Here is an 18,937-nt window from a genome sequence, read left to right as displayed (position 1 = left end):
GGCAGAGGCTGCTGTGTTCTGCATACACACGTTCTTGCCTGGAGAATCCCAGGGATGGCGGAGCCCAGTGGGCTGCCGTCTGTGGAGTCGCACAGAGTCGGTCACGACTGAAGCGACTTGGCAGCAGCAGCAGCAGCGCGTGGAGGTATCATGCCTGCAACCCACGCTCCGGAGACCCTGAACCAAGTGCTCGTTTCCTTTGTGCCAAGGTTTCCCTTGTGTGCGAGGGGCGCCTATCCATGACCTTTCCTCTGAATATTGTATTTAAACACGTGCAGTGAAGTACCAAGTTTGGCCAGAAGACCAGGTTTCCTTACTGGCAGGTTAATAGCCCTTGAGATGCTGAGCTGACGGTAAGCGTACAGAGCTGTCGTGAGGCTTAAAGACGGCTGTGGTTGCTGTCGGCGGTAAAGCGCAGGGGTTGCTGCCTGCTGCTTGGCCGCAGTCTGTGGAGTGGAGGGAATGTCAGCTTTTGGTAGACGATGCTGGGAACAGATACTCCATCTCTCCCGGTTCAAGGTCACGGACTCCCACGCTCTGCCCCACTGTGGTCCGCGGGGGCCCCTGGACCCTGGACTAGAACCCGGGACCGTAAGAGCCTGGCCGGGGGCTGCTGCTGGGACGGGCTGGGGGCTTGGTGCTCCGCCCGATGGGGGAGCCCTGGGTGGGTTGGGGGGCGGGGGGGTCAGGTGCAGGATGCTGGGGGTGGAGCACTGGTGTCACCCGGGGCGCGTGCACGCAGACGGCCGAGCTGTGTGGGTACAAGGTCGGGACAGGGGTCCAGTCTCCGCCATCACTGACGGGGCATCTTCTCATCCGCGTCCGGCACGAGGGCGGGCGATCCCACCCTGACCGGCCCTCCCCGGAGCTTTGCCTGCCATCCACCTCCCCCATGCACCCTGTCCTTCCAGGAGGAAATGGGGGGGTCTGGCGGGCACAGAGAGGCTGGGGTGCTTCAGGGGGTGGGGGGACGGAGCTTGGAAGATCGGGGAGGAGGGACTGCCTGAGGGCTCCCCCTGCCGGCCTGGGTTGGCACTGGCTGAGTCCACTGCTGCAGGGTCTTAAAAGTGAACTTTGACCTGAGAGGTTCACATCCCCCTGAGACCTGCTGGGGGCAGGGGCAGGATGGTCAGGGTCAGGCGGCGTTGGGGCTGCCGCCCCCCACACACCCCAGCAAGGCATGAAAGCAGACCCTGGGCCCCGCTCCCGCCGAGGTCAGAGTCCAGCTCGGAGCAGGCGTGTCAGGGTGTTCTGAAGGACGGTGAGCCCCACAGACACCAGGGAGTGTGGGCAAGCGGTCCAGGGGGCTCTCCTGGCTCCTCCGTGGGGGGCTGGACACGCCCAGAGAGGTCTCCCGGTTACAGAGTCCACCCTCCTGCCGCTCACCGCGTGACAGGCCAGTAAATCGAGGGATGGGTTGTTGGGGCCGGGAGTAGCCTCTCTGCTTGGACAGCCAGCAGACCGAGAATGTGGGCAACTAGTGTCCCCAAGACCCACCTTCCCCGAGTTGGAGTCCAGTCTCCTCTAGAAGGGCAGGGGCCGGGTAGGTTGGTGCCAGCCTCTCGGCGCCGGGGTCCCTGGTTCTGGCCGTTGTGTGCAGGTCCGGCGCCACCTCCGGCAAGACAATCATTGGTTTTCTGTTCTGCAACCTTTTCTCTCGAGATGAATGGAAGTGAGTCGTACCTTCGAAGGCCAGAGCCGGGAGAATGCGTATTCCAGCGTATTCCAGGAGGCAGGCAGTGTTCTTTTACAGAAGGTGCTGAGCCAGCGTGACCCAGCGTGGGTCACGGCACGAGGGTTGGCGCTGCAGGAACAGGCCCCGCGCATGGAGTCCAGCTTGCTCGTCCTGTTCTCCACGCAGGCCCGGGGCGGGGGTCTCTCTCCACCTGCGCAGGGGGCCCTGGGACGCCTTCCGGAGGGGCCCCTCCTGCATTTAGGGGCTGCCCTTTGTGCCCTCAGTGAGCCATCTGCCCGTCCTGAACGAGGAAGAAGGGGAACGGGGTTGGGGGGCGTTTGGGAAAACCCGGGGATGAACGCGGTCCCATGTGGATGCAGGAGACCCCGGTGAGAGGGGCGCCATCCTGCCGCCGTCTGTGGTCTGGACCTCTCGCTCCAGGGCTTCTGGCGTTCTGACGTGGCAGAATGAAGGGAGACAAGCGGGACGGAATTTCAGTTCTTTGGGCTTTGATGCATCAGGGTTTCGGGTCTTCCCCGCCCCGCTTGCTGCTCCCCCCTCCCCTCCCCTCCCTTCATCTCCCCTCACCCCCTCACTTTCCCCATCACCCCTCTCCCCCTGTGTCTGCAGTTCGGAGTAAAGGTGGGAGTTGAGATGGGGGCAGGGTGTCATCTTGGCCTGTGACATGAACGAGCCTCCACCACCAAGCAAATCAGACCAAGCTGTTACGAAATCAAGAAATCTTACATAAGAAAACGCCGTGCTTTCCCTTTTTCTAAACAAACGGAGGGATTTTTGTGGCTTCACGTGTGCAGAGTTTAGTCGCCCTGAGTGTCATTGTGGAAACGCGTGTGTGTCAGCCACCTAACCGAGGCCTCCACTCGGGGTTGTGCTGAAAGTGCCAGGGCTCAGGGGGAACCCAGGCCAGGACAGGAAGGGGACCTGGAAGGGGGCCGGGGACCCCCTGGAAAGTCACAGCAGAAACCCTCGGGGGTGCCCACCCTCCCCAGAAGGCCAGAGAGGAGGGCTGCCTGGGGGAGAGCCATGCTGTGTTCTGGCTGTGACTGCCCAGCTCAGAAAGCACCCTGAAAGCTGAAATAGCAAAGAGAGCCCCTGGCAGGGTGAGGCTCTCAGTGGGTGCAGCCGGGGCTGGGCTCCTGGGGTCCGGCACTGTGTCCTGGTGCCCGGTCCTCCTGGAACCTCCGTTTCCCTCGGAGGCTGCCCCCGGGGCTCCTGCCGCCCTGATGGCTGCCTGTGGGCAGGGGACGGAGGGAGAGGAGGTGTGAGGGACCCGGGACCACTCCCTCCACTGCCACCGCCCGCTCTGGGCAGGGGGGGTGGCACAGGCTTCAGGGCGGGCCCGCCCGCGGCGGGGAGACATCCCTGCCTGCTTTGAGTGTGGTGTGCACAGCAGCACCCAGCTTGGCTCCAAAGCCGAGTTGCCCTCTTTTCCCTACAGGAGAGGATGTTTCCTCAGTGTGTATCTTCTGAGCTCCTCCTTTGGGAGGCCTGCAGCCTGGGGCGGTGGTCTTGGAGGCAGGGCAGGGCCTGGGGCTCTGGGAGCTGGGTGAGCCCCCGGGGTGGGGGGGGTGGGCTTGGGGAGGCAGACAGCCCCGCCAGGAGGGGGTCCCGACCCCGTCATCCAGAAGCCAGACCCTGGTGGGAGCGTTTCATCTAAGCACCCTGCAGTAAGATGCAGGAATAGGGAGCCCCCCGCCGCCCATGAGGAGGGGAGCAGGGCGCGGGTGCCCCCCTTGTTTTGTGGGCTCACTGCGGAGCGTGGACACGATGGTGCAGGAGCTGCTGGCCTGGGACCGGCCGTAACCCCGTCTCTGCACAGCTGGGTCTCCATCCTGTCCAGCTGCAGCCGCACCGACTCTTGGGGTCACGATTCCGTCCGTGGCCCCTCCCGGGGGTCCCTCATGCGCCGTCCGGGGGCGCCTCCAGACAGGAGAGATAACCAGCCGCTTCCTTTCCCCTCGCAGGGCGGGAGCAGTTCCACGGCCTGGGCTCCATGTACTGCCGGGGGGCGGCTGCCGTCATCCTCACCTACGACGTGAACCACGCCCAGAGCCTGCTGGAGCTGGAGGACCGGTTCCTGGGCCTGACGGACACAGCCAGCGCCGACTGCCTCTTCGCCGTCGTGGGCAACAAGGTGGACTTGATCGAGGAGGCACCCGGGGAGGGTGGCCAGGGAGGAGGACGTGACCCCGGGCAGGCGGGTGGGGGTGGCGGTGGCAGCCCGGCCCCCCGGCCGTCCAGGCAGGTGCAGCTGGAGGACGCGGTGGCCTTTTACAAGAAGATCCTCAAGTACAAGATGCTGGACGAGAAGGATGTGCCGGCTGCCGAGCAGATGTGCTTTGAGACGAGCGCCAAGACCGGCAAGAACGTGGACCTGCTGTTCGAAACGGTGTTCGACATGGTGGTGCCCGTGATTCTGCGGCAGAGGGCCCAGGCCCTGCCGCAGACCGTGGACATTGCCAGCGCCCCGCCGCCCGCACAGACCAGATCTGGGTGCTGCTCCTGACGCGCCCCGGCCCGGCCCCAGGGACCCGGGTGGGCTGAGGGGCAGATCGGGGTCACTCTGTGGGACTGCACGCGGAGGAGGAGCCGGGAGGAAGTGCCAGCCGGTCCCCAAGACAAGGGCCATGTGACCGCCACCCCCGCGTCCATCGCTGCCCTGGGAGGTGGGGAGCAGACGGATTGTCCGGAGGAGCCACCTGCAGAGCCGGGCTCCCTGAGACTGACATCCCCTCGCTGCCCCGTCCTAACACCTGGCCTCTGACAGGTGTCCCCCTGTCTCCGCACCTGCAGACTCTCCAGGGTTCCTCTTCACTGTGATTTACCTTTGACCCAGCCATTCGGTACTTGTCTCTTGATGCCTCGTAACAATTCTTGACAAATGTTAATTTATATAAAATCAGGGGTTGCTGGTTTTGTATTGTTTGCAGCATTGTGAGCCACTTTATTATTAAAAAGTATTTTAAGAAGAACCTTGGTTTAGACCTTATTTGTGCCCCCGTGGGCTTTAATGTCTGTTACACGGACTTGCAGTTTCTCCCGTAGACTGTGGGTGAAGCATGACCTCACACTTTTGCAGCATCCGGGACCAAATTCTTACCCCAGGTCCTCACTGGGCTTTTCAGTAAAGAATCTGCCTGCCAATCCAGGATGACCCAGGTCCAGTCTCTGGGTGGGGAAGATCGCCTGGAGGAAAAAATGGCAACCCACCCCAGGATTCTTGCCTGGAGAATCCCATGGACAGAGGAGCCTGGCGGGCTACAGTCCACGGGGTCACAGAGAGTCAGACACAGCTTGTGCCTGAACAACAACGGGCCCTCATTGCCTCTGCAGAACGGGGGACAGCTGACCTGCACTTCCCCAGGCCGGTGTCCAGGAGGCACTCACACAAGACCCCCTACACACACAGGAGTCGCTGTATCTGTGATTTTTCTTCTCCTTCATTAAAAAAAGTAATAATCAATACACTCACTCATTTCACAGTTAGTGCTCAAACCACCTGGGGGAGGTAAATTGTCCATTTACACATATTTTCTCCCCCTGTCCAGATCAGAGGACGTGGAGATATTCCATTTAAAAACATACATAAAACCCCCAAGTGTCTCAAGCAGAAGTTAGCAGACTACACTCTTGGCCAGGTAGGCCGCGCCTATTGTTATAAATAAAGTTTCATTGGCACTCAACCTGTTTGTTTTATATGCTCTCAGAGGCTACAAGGACCAAGCTGAGAATTTTCAGCAGAGATTCTCTCCACCACGAGCCCACAGGAGTGGCTCTCCAGCCCTTAACAGAAAATGTTTGCCCGTCCCTGCTTTTAACGCCTTGTCATCTAACAGAAATATAACGCAGATCACATATGTAATTCTAAATGATTTAGTAGCCATATTAAAATTGAAAAGAAACAATTCCAGTAATATATGTTAGCCCAGTAGATGCAAAATAGTATGATTTCAACATATGACCCAATACTAAAGCTACTCTGGTGGCTCAGATGGTAAAGAATCCATCTGCAATGCAGGAGACGTGGGTTTGATCCCTGGGTTGGGAAGATCCCCTGGAGGAGGGCATGGCAACCCACTCCAGTATTCCGGCCTGGAGAATCCCATGGACAGAGGAGCCTGGCGGGCTGCAGTCCACGGGGTCGCAAAGAGTCGGTCGTGACGGAGCGACCAAGCACAGCACGGGGCCCCTTGCTGGGGCTGCTTGGCTGATGGCTGTGTGAGCTCAGGACACTTGTATCTTTTTGCTGCATGAAACCCTTACAAATTCCAGATATTTAGGTCGGCTCGTATGCCTAGTTGTCTTGACACGAGTTCCAATAACAGAAGCAAACCTGAAGGCTGTCCCTGCTGACCCCTGTGCAGCTGCCTGGCAGTTGCTGAGTCTGAAACCTCCTTTCCAGGGGTGGTGGGAGGCCAGCTTTGTTCTCAGGAGATGCCAAGGGAGGGAGGCTGTGAGAACACAGCTTTTGTTTTCTTGTGGAAGTGAAAGTGTCAGTCACTCAGTCGTGTCCAGCTCTTTGCAACCCCGTGGACTGTAGCCCACCAGGTTCCTCTGTCCATGGGATTTCCCAGGCAAGAATCCTGGAGTGGGTTGCCATTTCTTTTTCCGGGGGTCTTCCTGACTCAGGGAACAAACCCAGGTTTCCTGCATCGCATGCAGACTCTTTATAATATCTGAGAACTGTAGCCCATTGCAAAGAGACAAGGGGTCAGTTCGGTTACTTTCCATTGACATAGATTAGTTTCCCATTTAGTGGGTGGAAGGCGTATTTATTTTTCCATGAAGTGTGTCTCTGCTAAGGAGAGCTCTGGGAGACCCAGGAGCCCATCATGAAGACTGTTGAGGGAAGCATCCTGGGAAGTCACTTCTGTCTCTGAGGGTGGCTGAGTTCTCAGGGCCCTTTCCTCCTGCACTGTCTCGCTCTGAGCATCCCCGGCTCATGCCCTTGAATGACCTCTGTCCCAGAGGATGGCCCAGGATGGCACCTTCTCCGTACGTCAACAGCGTGTGAGCCATGCACCCTCACGGTGGCCCTGAAGAGCAGGCTGCGCTCTGGGCTCCGTCCCAAGGGGACCCCGGGTGCCAGCCTGGACTCTCACCAGGGAGACTGTCCTGGGGTCTGAGCTTACACACAGGCTTCTGGCCGTGACCGCTCGGGGACCAGTTCCCAACTAGGAGGTTTCAGCTCCTCTAGTGAGCCAGCTGGTGGAAAAGGAGGGGGTCCTCGGCTGGGACTCCGAACGTTCCTTCCTTTCTTCCCTTGTTCAGATGCAGCTGCTCTGGGTCTGGGAGGCTGCGGACAGCCCTGGGTTTACCTTCTGAGCTTTCCCTCAAGTGTCGCCTGAAACCTTCTCAATGGCAGCTCCAGGTTGGGTGTCTCCTAGGTTCTTGAGGCGTCCTTCATGGGAAGCTTCAATTCAGCTCAGTCCATTCGCTCAGTCATGTCTGACTCTTTGCAACCCCATGGACTGCAACAGGCCAGGCCTCCCTGTCTATCACCAAATCCTGGAGTTTACTCAAACCCATGTCCATTGAGTCGGTGATGCCATCTAGCCATCTCATCCTTTGTCATCCCCTTCTCCCGCCTTCAATCTTTCCCAGCATCAGAGTCTTTTCAAATGAGTCAGCTCTTCGCATCAGGTGGCCAAAGTATTGGAGTTTCAGCTTCAACATCAGTCCTTCCAATGAACACCCAGGACTGGTCTCCTTTAGGATGGGCTGGTTGGATCTCCTTGCAGTCCAAGGGACTCTCAAGAGTCTTCTCCAACAGCACAGTTGAAAAGCATCAATTCTTCGTCACTCAGCTTTCTTCACAGTCCAACTCTCACATCCATACATGACCACTGGAAAAACCATAGCTTTGACTAGAGGATGCTTATGTTGTAATCTGGGCTTCCCAGGTGGGCCTAGTGGTAAGGAACCCATCTACCAATGCAAGAGAATTAAGAGACTCGGGTTCCCTCCCTGGGTCGGGAAGACCCCCTGGAGGAGGGCATGCAACCCACTCCAGTATTCTTGCCTGGGGAATCCCATGGACAGAGGAGCCTGGTGGGCTACAGTCCATGGGGCCGCCAGGAGTCGGACACGACTGAGCTGACTTTGCACACGTACACACTCGCATGTTGCAATCTGGGTGTGGAAACATGGCTGTGAGCCTGGGATCTTACGAGAGCAGTTTGGTCGTTTCTAAACCTGCCCTCCTGGTGGAATCGGCGCTGCCTGCTGTTCTGGGAGCCCCCTCCTGCAGACGTCCGGCAGCTCTGCCTCCAGCGAGGTCTCCCTCTGTCTGAGGCAAGCGGGGCTCAGCGCCCGTGATGCCGTGGGCAGTGATTGGAGATGGTCCTGTCCTCCAGAGGGAAGGGGCTGGACTGACGCGTGCTTCCCATGAGCTCTGCTGGTCCCACACGTGCAGAACACCTGTGCTGATGCCCACGACACCCATGAGTCACCGAGGGAGGCAGGCCCCGGGAAGCAGGACCCTGTGTGGGAGCCGGGGTGGCCTCTCCAGGGCTGCGGTGCAGGATCTGCTCCAGCTGCGGTGGTTCTTTCCTTCCTGTAACTGGGGGGGCCGGCCCTCCTCTGCGTCCCCCCACCCACCCCCATTAGATCAAACCCGCTCCCCTGGGGCTTGGTCCCATCTTTCCCACTTCTACAAGACGGATCCTTTAGCCTGCCCTGGCAGAACTGGGCAGGGCTGCTGGGTCTGTGGTGTAGACGCCGCACACGGGCTTGCAGGGCAGACGCCACACACAGTGTGTCTGCTCTGGGGGCTCTGGGGCCCCGTCCGCCCTTGCTGGATCCTAGAGAAACGTCTACCTTGTCCATTTGCCGGGCCTTCTTCCCTCCCATGGGCTGACCTTGAACTCACTGGCCCTCACCTGGGAGCTCAGTATGGAAGGCAGCTAGTGGGGGGGTATGAGGACCCAGGCCCAGTGTAAGGACGGGTGCTTCTGGGGCCAGAGCTCCCTATGGCTGGAGAGGGAGGCCCCCACCGAGCTCAAGTCCAGGGCCTGGCATCCCGGAGCCTCCTTCCTTCTGGAGGTCGGCGTGGCTGCGTAGGTTTCTAAAGGGCAGTCACCCACCGCCCAAGACGAGGACTGCCCCTCATTTTACCCCAATCTGGTTCTGTCTATTGGCAGAGTCGCGGGGGCCCAGAGGGAGTCCCCTGGGTGCTCGTCTCTCGGGCCCAGGGAGGCCAGCATCTTGAGGAGGAGAGCTGGGTGGGCCCCAGGCCGCTGTCATCTCAGGCCGCCCTGTGGTGTGTCTCTAGGGACCCTGCCCTCCTCCTCCTGGGCGTTACTGGCTCATTCCTCCCTGTGTATCGGGGGCTCCTCCCTGGGGGCGAGGTCTTCCGGAGGGAGGGAGGTGTGGGGAGCCCTGAGCAGAGTCCTCATAGTCTGAGTGCAGGAATTCCTCACCAGGAGCCTGCAGGTAAAGAAGGCAGAGGGGAGTCTTCTGATGTGTGCAGTAAGGGAGGTCAGCTCCAGGCGAGTGTGTGGGTCTCTGTCTTGGAAAAGCTGGACCCTGCCCAGCGGCCTCTGGGAAGTGGCTGCGATTTTAAGGCTGTTTTACGCATCGAATGACCCACAGGCTTCCATTCTGCCTCCATCCGGAGGCCCTTGGCTTCTGAATTTGGCTGTGGAAGGAGGCAGGGCCTCCGTGAGTCAGTCTGCACTCGGCCAGGCCCCCGGGGTCAACGTGCAGGCGGGGACGGTGTTGGGGCCCCTGGGATGTACCTCCCCCCTGCAGTCACCCTGAGTGACCTGGGCCCCGTGTTGGGGCTCCATTAACAGCGGTGATCTGGGGACATTGGCTCGGTATTGGGGGAAGCGGGCTTGGGGTGGACCTGTCCCCTCATCCACAGCGCTGCACCCCCTGAGGTGGAATCTCCTTAGCTGTAAAATGGAGCAAGAGTCACAGCTCATGGAGGGTGGTGGGTGGGGCCGCCCCGGGAGAGCCCTGAGCTCGGCGTCCTTGGCAGGGAGGATGAGTGACTGTCCCCGAAGGCGACCGTCAAATGGGAGGACCGTCGACTGGGAGGACTGGCTGAAGAGCCGTGCTTTCCTTTTTTCACTACTATAGGAAAAAGTCGGATTCACCCTAGAATACATTTGCTTCACGAAGCTTTGCCTTTGGGCTTCGACTGTGGCCTTTAAAGTGATGTTTGGGAAGCATGGGAACCAGAAAAGGTGCTTTCTCTCCCGAGGGATGTGTGCGCATGTGGCGTGTGCGTGTGCACGCGTGTAAATGCATGTGTGATGTGTGCACACACGCATGCACACCAGTAGGTGTGCCTTCAGTAAATACCCAGCAGCAGTGGGAGCTGAGGTCAGACACAGGTGGGACCCAAGAGCCTTGCTGTCTGCTCTGGAGACCACACGGCCCGGAAGTCACAGGGCGCTCACAGTGGCCGTTCCTGCCGGGTGGTGCCTGGAGGGTGGTCCCTGCGCCCCCCTTCCCTAGCCGTGAGGCTAGAGTGGAGGCTGAGGTCGCGGCTGCATCGGCGGGACCACAGTGAGGGGGGCCGGGGCGGGCCCTCGTCTCCAAAGTCACCCACGCCCGTATCCTCCCCTCGCCCCTGCTTAGCGCCCACAATCTGCTGTCCCTCTTTGTAAGAACCGCCACGGCCCCTGCTGGGAGTGGCTGCCTGGAGGCGGGGCCGGGTCCAGTGTGGCCTGAGCCGGGGTGTCCCTGGGTGCAGGCGGAACAGTGCTCTGTGCTCATGTCGCCCCCCAGGGGCTGCGGGCCCCTGTCCGTGTGGCTCTGGGGCTGTGGGGGCTCCGCGTCCCTGAACTTACAGCCTGCGGACAGTTCGCTCGGGCTCGCCCTGCCGTCTCACTGTTCTCCTGCAGCTCAACGTCACCCTTTCAGTGCGTGTCAGGAATTTACTTGCAGAGCAGTTCTAGCTTGTCACATGCACAGCCTAATTTTGATAACTGTCTCCACGGGAACGTCTTTAAAATCCCCCAACGACGGGGAGTCTCCATCCCCTTCCTCCTGAGGCTGGGCCGTGACACCAAACTCACACGAGGGTGTGCACGCCAGCTCTCTGCAGGCCCCTCCACGCACAAGAGTGGATTTAATGCTCAGGACACCACCGTGGCCCGAGGGGTCTCTGTGTCAGCTCTCCCGAGGGCCCCCCAACCCCGAGGGCAGACCTGCTCTGGCGTCCTCCCGACTGGCTCTTCTCTGGCAGCGGGAGCCGCAGCAATCCTCCTGGGCTCAGCCTGGCTCTCGCTGTCCCTCCAGCCGGCCGGGGTGTGTCCAGAGGCGTCTCGTGTGGTTTCACGTGAGTCTAGGCGCCGTCTGTGGAGGGGGTGGGGGCAGCCACCTTACGAGGCGTCGGGAGGCGGTGACTCTGACCTCAGGGCGCCCACTCTCGGCAAAGTGGGGACAGTGTTGGCCACTCAAGGACCCTTAGGTTCTGGGCTGGCGGTTGTTCCTAGCCCTGAGAAAGTAGACCAGGGAAATCGCATGCACAACACACGGGTCCGTGAAGGGCAGCTCGAAGTTTCAAGGTTCAGAACCTTGGCTGTTTGACTTCAGACCAGGAATCTTCACCCGTGACCTTGACACTTGTGCGGGATCCTCGGGTCATGTACACAACCAGAGGAGGAGTATCTGTTTGTAGTTGATGTATATTTTCTGGTTTACATTTGGCGTCCAGCTATGTATTGAGACCTTGATCTTGGTCTTCCCGCCTTAAGTGTTTCAGGTGTGATGTCCAGGACTTTGTGGTGTTTATAATGCTGGGCACCTAATGCCCTGGGAACCACACAGAGGCAAAGCTATACCACATGAGACCATGGGTGTGAAAAGTTTGAAAGTTGTGAAACAATAGAATCTAAAGAATCTTTCATTCAATTAAACGGAGAGCCTAGACCAAATCGAGCAGGAATCTTCAGGACTGTGACAAGTGTCATGAACACTCTGCGATCTCAGGGACTGGGGTCTGGCAAGAGCAGCTGCCCCCCCAGCCTCCAGTGCGGGAATCTTTCAGGCCCCAGCCTCAGCCTCTAAGGGCTCAGCTTCCCACTTTAACTGTTGCTATGGAGACCAGCTGTGCCCAGGTGGAGCCCATAGTAGCTTCCATCACCTTCACCTGGTCTCTGCCACCTCCCCTGGGGTGCTCAGTGCCGGCTCAGCACTCCTGAACCTGTGACCCAGCCTGGCCGCTGGGGGCAAGAGCTGGAGGCGGAAAATGTGCCTTGCTCATCAGTGGTCTGCGTGTGGACTTCCTCAGCGTGGGGGGCTGGGTGGCAGGACTGAACCCTCTAGTGAGGCAGCCTCCTTCCGCCGGGCAGCCCCCCGGCCCCCCGCCCGGAGTCCCGTCCTCGCTTAACCCCCCAGCACACAGTCCTTGGCTCGGGTGGCGCTGCGGAAGGCAGGCCAGCCAGGGGCTGATCGCGTTTAAATAACATCATCACTGGAATGCTTACTTTGTGACTGTATGCATTGTTCTCAGAGGAGGTCTAATGCGCCACTGAGTTCTGAAGCGTAAAAATAAGCCCTGTGAGCTGGATGCCCAGGCGTCAGCCAGGTTCTGGAGAAACTGAAGCCAGAAATGTGTCTTGGAGATTTGATTTACGGGATTTGACTTGGGACGTTACGCCAGGGCGGGCTGAATGACTTTGGAAGTCTGTTTAGAGGCACCTCCCTCCTAACCCCTGTGAGCGCAGGTTGAGAGTGTTTTCTGTAAACATCACCACACTGTAAGCACAAATACAGTTCCCTGAGAAACCAATGACGATACCACAGGCTTCGGTTCAGTCGGCTGAAACCCGGAAAAAGCAGCAGCGCATTGTGGAGCTGGGCTGGGATGCAGGGTTTGGGGTTCAGCGCAAATGTCGTGCCCTCCGAACTTGAGAAAATCAGGCAGACAACAACGTGGGGTATAAAAATGTTGGAAAGTAACTTTTATTCTGGGCTGGTTACAGAGGCAGCAGTAGTCACAGCGGTACAGTTCAGCGCACAGAACGCGGGGTGTGGATCTTCAGGCCAGCCCGGGGCGGCGGGGGCGTCTCTGCCGGCCGCACGGAGCCTGCCGGCTCGCCGCGGGTGGCGCGAAGGTCTGGAAGGACGTGGTGGGAAGCGTGCCGCCGGGGCGCCAACAGCAGCGGCTTTTCGGACACGAGCAGGTGCAGTCGGCCCTCCCGAGGGACGAGGAGCCTTCCCGTCACCGGCGGAGTGCGGCATCCCGGGGCTCACATCCCGGGGCTCAGAGAGCCGGGCCGGCCCACCCCCCGGGGCCCGCGGGCTGAGCTGCCTCATCCGCCCACACCCCCCTTAAGTGAGTTCAGAAAATGGGTGAACAGCGGTGGCTGAGAGCGCGGTGAGTACATGGGGCGTCGCAGGACGTCAGCGACACCGAGCGCGGAGCGGTCCTGGACGGCCTGAGCGGGAGGCAAAGGGCCTCCCATGCTGGGGGGGGGCAGGGTATCCTGCAGACCTGCAGGGCGCAGGCAGCGCCTGCGGGGGACAAGGGCCTATCTTGTCCAAATGCTGGTGCTGAATTCCTTTGGTAACCTTTTTCTCTTTTTGGTTTGTTTTTTAAAGAAAAAAAATGCAGTCAATTTAGGGGTCGGCGTCCTGAGGTAATAAGTTAAGAATAAGCACCAAAGTGGCCCCGGACAGCGCGCGGTCTGGGGAAGGGGCGTGCCCGGCGGGCGTGCCCGGCGGGCGTGCCCGGCCGGCCGGCGCTCACAGGTTCTTCATGCACACCTGGCAGCGGCTGATGTGCGTGCGGATGAGGCCGGCCTTGAGCGTGTCGGCAGAGGGCGTGCCCTGGAAGTTCTGCTCCGGGATGGTGGTCAGCCAGAAGCTGTACTTGTTGGCGTAGTAGTGGCACGTGCCGCGGGCCCCGTTGCACTCGATGAAGGGCGTGGCGCGGAAGTCCTCCAGGCAGCTGCCCGGCGACACCAGTGACTGGCCGCCTCCTTCGTCACCGGCGGCCGTGTGCTGCGCGGGGGGAGCGGGCGGAAGAGATGCCAACACGTTAGCTTGTTTTTTTCTTCCAAGGAAAAATAAAACAAGGTCCTACTGTAGAGCACAGGGAACTTTGTACAATATTCTGTGATAAACCATCGTGGAAAATAGTGTGTGTATGTGTGTGTGACCGATGCTTTCCAACTGTGGCGCTGGAGAAGGCTCTCGAGAGCCTCTTGGACTGCAAGGAGATCAAACCAGTCCATCCCAAACGAGATCAACCCTGAATATTCATTGGAAGGACTGATGCTGAAGCTCCAGTCCTTTGGCCACCTGATGTGAAGAGCCTACACACTGGAAAAGACCCTGATGCTGGGAAAGATTGAGGGCAAGAGGAGAAGGGGACGACAGAGGATGAGATGGTTGGATGGCATCACCGACTCAATGGACATGAGTTTGAGTGAGCTCTGGGAGATGATGAAGGACAGGAGAAGCCTGATCCTATGTGAACCCGTGGACTGTAGCCTGCCAGGCTCTTCTGTCCATGGGATTCTCCAGGCCACAGCACTGGAATGAGTTACCACTCCCTTCTCCATGGGATTTTCCCAACCCAGGGGTTGACCTGGCGTCTCTTATGTCTCCTGCACCGCTGGGGGATCCTGAGCACCAGCACCCGTGTGCTTCTCCCTCCTCTGACACGGCTCACGATGTAATGCTCATAAGAGCTGTCTGACTTTCAGGATACAGTGCAAGCATTCCCATGACAAAGATGCTCCTTTCTCATTTCATGATGGGAGTTAAAACATAGAGGGTCCAGCGCTTCCTCCTCTGTGCCCCAGGGGCAAACGGGGGCTGCTCCATCTGTCCCCAGGTCCCCCGACAGGAGGAGTCCCTCAAGGTAGAACGTTGCCTGTCCCTGCACAGAACCTAGTGATCCTGTTGCTTCAAATGACTGCAGCAGTAATCCCTTAAAAATGTTAAAAAAAAATCAACTCTTGTTTACCTTTTCCTTCCTTTCCTAGATTCCAGGGTTTTTTCCCTATTGTTTTGACAAGATTAGCAAACATTGTATAATAAAGTGAAGTCACTCAGTCATGTCTGACTCTTTGCGACCCCACGGACTCTAGCCTATCAGGCTCCTCTGTCCATGGGATTTTCCAGGCAATAGTACTGGAGTGGGTTGCCATTTCCTTCTCCAGGGGATCTTCCCGACCCAGGGATTGAGCCCGGGTCTCCCACATTGTAGACAGACGCTTAACCGTCTGAGCCACCAGGGAAGTCAAATTTATAAATATATATATATATATATATATATATAATGTGATTGACATAGTTTATGAAGCGTTTAACATGTTGGGTATCCTGTCAATACAATGGGAGTTACAACAGTCATAATAAATACAAATGGAACCCAAGACCCAGCCTCCCCTCTGGACTTTCCTTTCTCCCTGTGGTAGCGGAGTAAACAGGCAAATTGTAAGGAATGCTGTCGTGATAGCCAAATTGTCATCATTAGGGTTGTGAAAAGGCCTGGTGGCAACCTACTGTGCCCCACCTGGATGGGGCAGCCCCAGGCCAAACACGGCTGGATTAGCAACATGCAGGCTCGCGCATTCCCTGGGCCAGCTGCCTTTGTGCAGTGCCCAACCTGAACAACTGCCCCGATCAGTCTTAAAACGGCCACAAGGCGGTGGGGGAGAGGACCTCGACTTCGACCTGGGTCCGTGCTCCTGAGTCACAGCAGGTGCGCAGCACGTACCATGAGGAAGGAGTATCCGATCCACAAGCTGCGCCACCCGGCTGGGCAGTGGGGAATGGAGACGTCTTGGCTGTGGACTGCGATGGCAACGGCCGGGGCCTCGCACACGGAGCAGCGGCTGATGTAGGGCCGGATGTCCTCCTCGGCCACGGGCATCATGGGGAGAGGGGCGGTGGTGGACAGCCAGTAGGACTTGTCGTTACGGCTGGCATAGTAGCAGATGTCGCCGGGGTTGCAGTACAGGAAGGGCATGGTGCTGAACCGTGCCAGGCAGGAGCCCGCCAGCCCTGTGGAGGGAGGTGGCTGAGTGTGCGGGGAGGAGGTGGCCCTGGGTGCCTGGCCCGCTCAGGGCCTGGCCACGCCCCCGCCACCAGAGGGAGGCGGCTGAGTGTGCCGGGAGGAGGGGTCCCGGGTGCCCCGCCCACTCAGGGCCTGGCCACGCCCCCGCCACCAGAGGGAGGCGGCTGAGTGTGCCGGGAGGAGGGGTCCCGGGTGCCCCGCCCACTCAGGGCCTGGCCACGCCCCCGCCACCAGAGGGAGGCGGCTGAGTGTGCCGGGAGGAGGGGTCCCGGGTGCCCCGCCCGCTCAGGGCCTGGCCACGCCCCCGCCACCGGAAGAGCTCAGCGTGCACAAGGCGGGGTGGGGGGCAAGCTCGGGCTCTCCGATCCCCTGGGGGGCTTCCACTGGCGCTTCCACCCTGCCCTTACAGAGGGCCCTGGACACAGGGCAGTGCCCACGTCCCGACCCCGGGTTTGGAGCATCTGGGTGCCTTCCGAGGACTCAGGAAGTGACTGTGGCCGCTGAGTCCTGCCACCCGCGGTGGGGCTGGCCGGCTGGCGGGCGGTACCTACCCAGGTCCTGGTTGTGGGCCTTCTCCTGGCCCTCGAAGTAGAGCAGGCTGTACCCGCTCCAGAGCTTGTTCATGCCGACAGGGCACATGGGCTCCTTCTCGGTCTGGCTGTGCTTCACCAGGAGGTACCCGATGCTGATGCTTCGGCCAGGCATGCCGGGCAGGCCGGGGCTTCCGGGGCGGCCCGGCTCCCCTGCGCGAGACAGAGAGGCTGCCTTGCAGCTGCCGCTCGGACCGCAGCCCACGTGCTGGCGGCGCGCACGGCGACATTCAGGTCCCCAAGGCTGGGTCAGTGGCTCTGCCCTTGGGGACTGAAAGCCTCCTGGCGAGGACTTACCCTCACTTAGTCCCCCCTCCCTGTTCAGGAACGTGGAATGGCTATCATGAAGGGGCTAGACAGGGGACCGTGGACTCAGAGGCCCCATGAGCCGACCCCCGGGCACCTCCTTCCGATTGGGAACTGAAGCGTCTGTCAGCGTGCAGGGGCCCAGGGGTGCTGCGGATCATCCCTGCCCGCCTCGTCTATGCCAGGCTGCAGGGCTCCCTGCTCGACCTTCGGGGAGCGGCCATTCCTGGGGTTAGAAACCCGACTCCCCACGTGTCCACTCAGGGCTCCAATTCTTCCCGACACTGCAGAACGGCCGATCCGCCCCCAACTGGTGACCCTGTCTCTCTCACGGGGCGTCCCCTCGCCCCGACGCCCCTCCCCAGCGCCCACCATGCGTGTCTCAGGTGGTGCCTCCCCGCGCGTCACAGGCTCTCCTGCTCGAGCGGCGTGATGTGGACAGTTGCTGGGGTCTGGGTGTGACCGACCACGCAGCCGCTCTCCCGTGCACCACACTCACGTCACTGGCTCAGCCCGAGTGCACGTGAGTTACAGCCAATCCCAGGACTTTTTCTTTTTGCATGAATGGCTATTACTTCTGGCCCATCCCATCCTGTATACATGCAGATAATGTTTAGAAGTCGACGATAAAAGGCTTCACAGCGGTGCCTGTGATGTGATCGGCCACTTGCAGTGTATTGTCAGCTCTCGAGAGCTCAGGAATCCTGTCTCTCAGAGCACGTCTCCTGCTCCCTTCTCTGAGCCACCTCCTGATGCCTCAGGGGAAGGAAGGAGGCCAGCCTGTGCCGGGGACCCCGTGCCACGTGCTCTACTGGGGGCAGGGGTCATGGGGTGAGCCCTGATAACTCGGGAGCTGGACTCGGGGGCAGCCCCTCATCGCTGCTCATCTCGGGGCTCATCTGACCCCTCCCTGAGCTCCGTGGTCCACCTGTCAGCCCCACGGCGGAGCTGAGGCACCTCCCTGCCCCCTGCCCATCACTCACCTTCAAAGCCCACTGGTCCCTGCAGCCCCACAGGCCCCTGGTCTCCACGGAATCCGGGAACGGCCGACACGCCGCCTCGTCCCTGGGGCCCGGCCTTGCCCTGCACCCCGCGGAAACCTGCAGGGCCGCGGGACACGGGTGAGTGCCGAGGGCAGAGACAGGCGGAAACAGAGCCGGTAGAGCCCCCCAGCCCCTGCCCAGCGACCCCCAGCCGGGCTCCCACCTGGTTCTCCGGGGGGGCCCTGAGGCCCCATCTCCCCCTGAGCCCCTGGGGGGCCTCTCCTGCCCTGTGGACCCACTGGGCCCCGCTCGACCGCGATCCTCTGGGGGATTCCTGCGATGCCTGGAGCCCCCACGGCACCAGGGGCACCTGGAAGGGAGGAGAAAGGTCAGGCGAGGCGTGAGAACCACCGCTCTGATCTTGACTCAGGCGTGGACCCCTCTCCAGCCTCCTGGAGCCGCCTTGCTCTGCAGAGACAGCCCCTCCAGCACCCCTGCCCCCCACGCCCCAGTGACCTCGAGGTGTCCCCCCGAGACCCACTCACCCGGGAGTCCGCGGTCTCCTTTGGGTCCCCTGGGGCCTCGGTCGCCTGGGCTCCCGGTGGGGCCTATGTTGCCCATGAATCCTGGCTCCCCTTTGGGCCCTTCAGGACAAGCAGGGCATTGAGAATACGCGGGCCTGGTGCAGGGGGATCTCCAACCATCTCTGACCAGCGTCCCCGAGAGAAGCCTCCCTCCTCCCGGGACACCACCCATGTTACCTTTTTCTCCTGGGAGCCCGAACACGCCAGGCCGGCCCTGGGGCCCAGGGTCGCCGACCCATCCTTTAATCCCGGGGTTTCCGGGGGTTCCTGGACTCCCCTCATCACCTTTGCTTCCGGGAAGAGCTGCAGGCCCGGGCGGCCCCGGGGGCCCTCGATAACCTGCCGTCGTCAGTCGGGAAGAGAGGCAAGTGAGCACTCAAAGGCAAGGTCTCCCGGATGGGCTTCTGCAAGTGTGTAACCCTGGGGGGCTAGCTTTGCTTTTCATTGTGCTAAAATATGCTAAGGTAAGTCTACCATTTAAACCACCTTGGAGTGCACCAGTGCGGAGGCCTGCAGCTGTCACCACCGCCCTTCCCTGCACGCGCTCACGCGGCTCATCTTCCAGCTGAAGCTCTGTCCTCACTGAACACGCTCCTCCCCACGCCCCAGCCCTGGCCCCTGGCATCCACGTTCTGACGCTATAACTTGGCTCCTCGGTGCTCAGTCGTGTCTGACTCTGCAACCCCGTGGACTCTAGCCCACCAGCTCCTCCATCCACGGGATTCTCCAGGCGGGAATACTGGAGTGGGCTGCCACTTCCTGCTCCAGGAATCTTCCTGACCCAGGGATCC

At 60.2% G+C, this 18,937-nt stretch overlaps 2 protein-coding genes across 4 annotated transcripts in view; one reads left to right on the top strand and one right to left on the bottom strand.

Annotated features, from left to right (window-relative positions):
- The window catches only part of RAB20 (RAB20, member RAS oncogene family), a 29,877-nt gene extending 25,209 nt beyond the window's left edge, over positions 1–4,668 (top strand). Inside the window, exons 2-3 of one of the 2 annotated variants that reach the window (XM_069602013.1) lie at positions 3,661–3,830; positions 3,942–4,668. In XM_069602013.1, coding sequence (XP_069458114.1) covers positions 3,661–3,830; positions 3,942–4,202 — 431 coding nt within the window. In that variant the 3' untranslated portion in view covers positions 4,203–4,668. Of the gene's footprint in view, positions 1–3,660 lie in introns of both variants that reach the window. The other variant, XM_069602012.1, reaches the window with a different exon arrangement.
- Positions 4,669–12,587: 7,919 nt separating this feature from the next.
- Positions 12,588–18,937, bottom strand: part of COL4A2 (collagen type IV alpha 2 chain) — a 158,695-nt gene continuing 152,345 nt past the window's right edge. The window contains exons 42-48 of one of the 2 annotated variants that reach the window (XR_011259529.1): positions 18,324–18,485; positions 18,108–18,206; positions 17,786–17,932; positions 17,563–17,679; positions 15,976–16,426; positions 15,384–15,735; positions 12,588–13,657 (exon numbers count right to left, since the gene is read on the bottom strand). Coding sequence is in view for 1 of the 2 variants with exons in the window: in XM_069602009.1 (XP_069458110.1) it covers positions 13,400–13,657; positions 15,384–15,670; positions 16,235–16,426; positions 17,563–17,679; positions 17,786–17,932; positions 18,108–18,206; positions 18,324–18,485 (1,262 nt within the window). In the remaining variant the exon portion in view is untranslated. The remainder of the gene's footprint in view (positions 13,658–15,383; positions 15,736–15,975; positions 16,427–17,562; positions 17,680–17,785; positions 17,933–18,107; positions 18,207–18,323; positions 18,486–18,937) is intronic. The other variant, XM_069602009.1, reaches the window with a different exon arrangement.

This window comes from Ovis canadensis, chromosome 10, assembly GCF_042477335.2.
Source record: "Ovis canadensis isolate MfBH-ARS-UI-01 breed Bighorn chromosome 10, ARS-UI_OviCan_v2, whole genome shotgun sequence".
In the NCBI taxonomy this organism is placed as follows: Eukaryota; Metazoa; Chordata; class Mammalia; order Artiodactyla; family Bovidae; genus Ovis; species Ovis canadensis.
The sequence above is the reverse complement of the archived record's forward strand: the minus strand, read 5'-3'. Positions and strand labels throughout refer to the sequence as shown.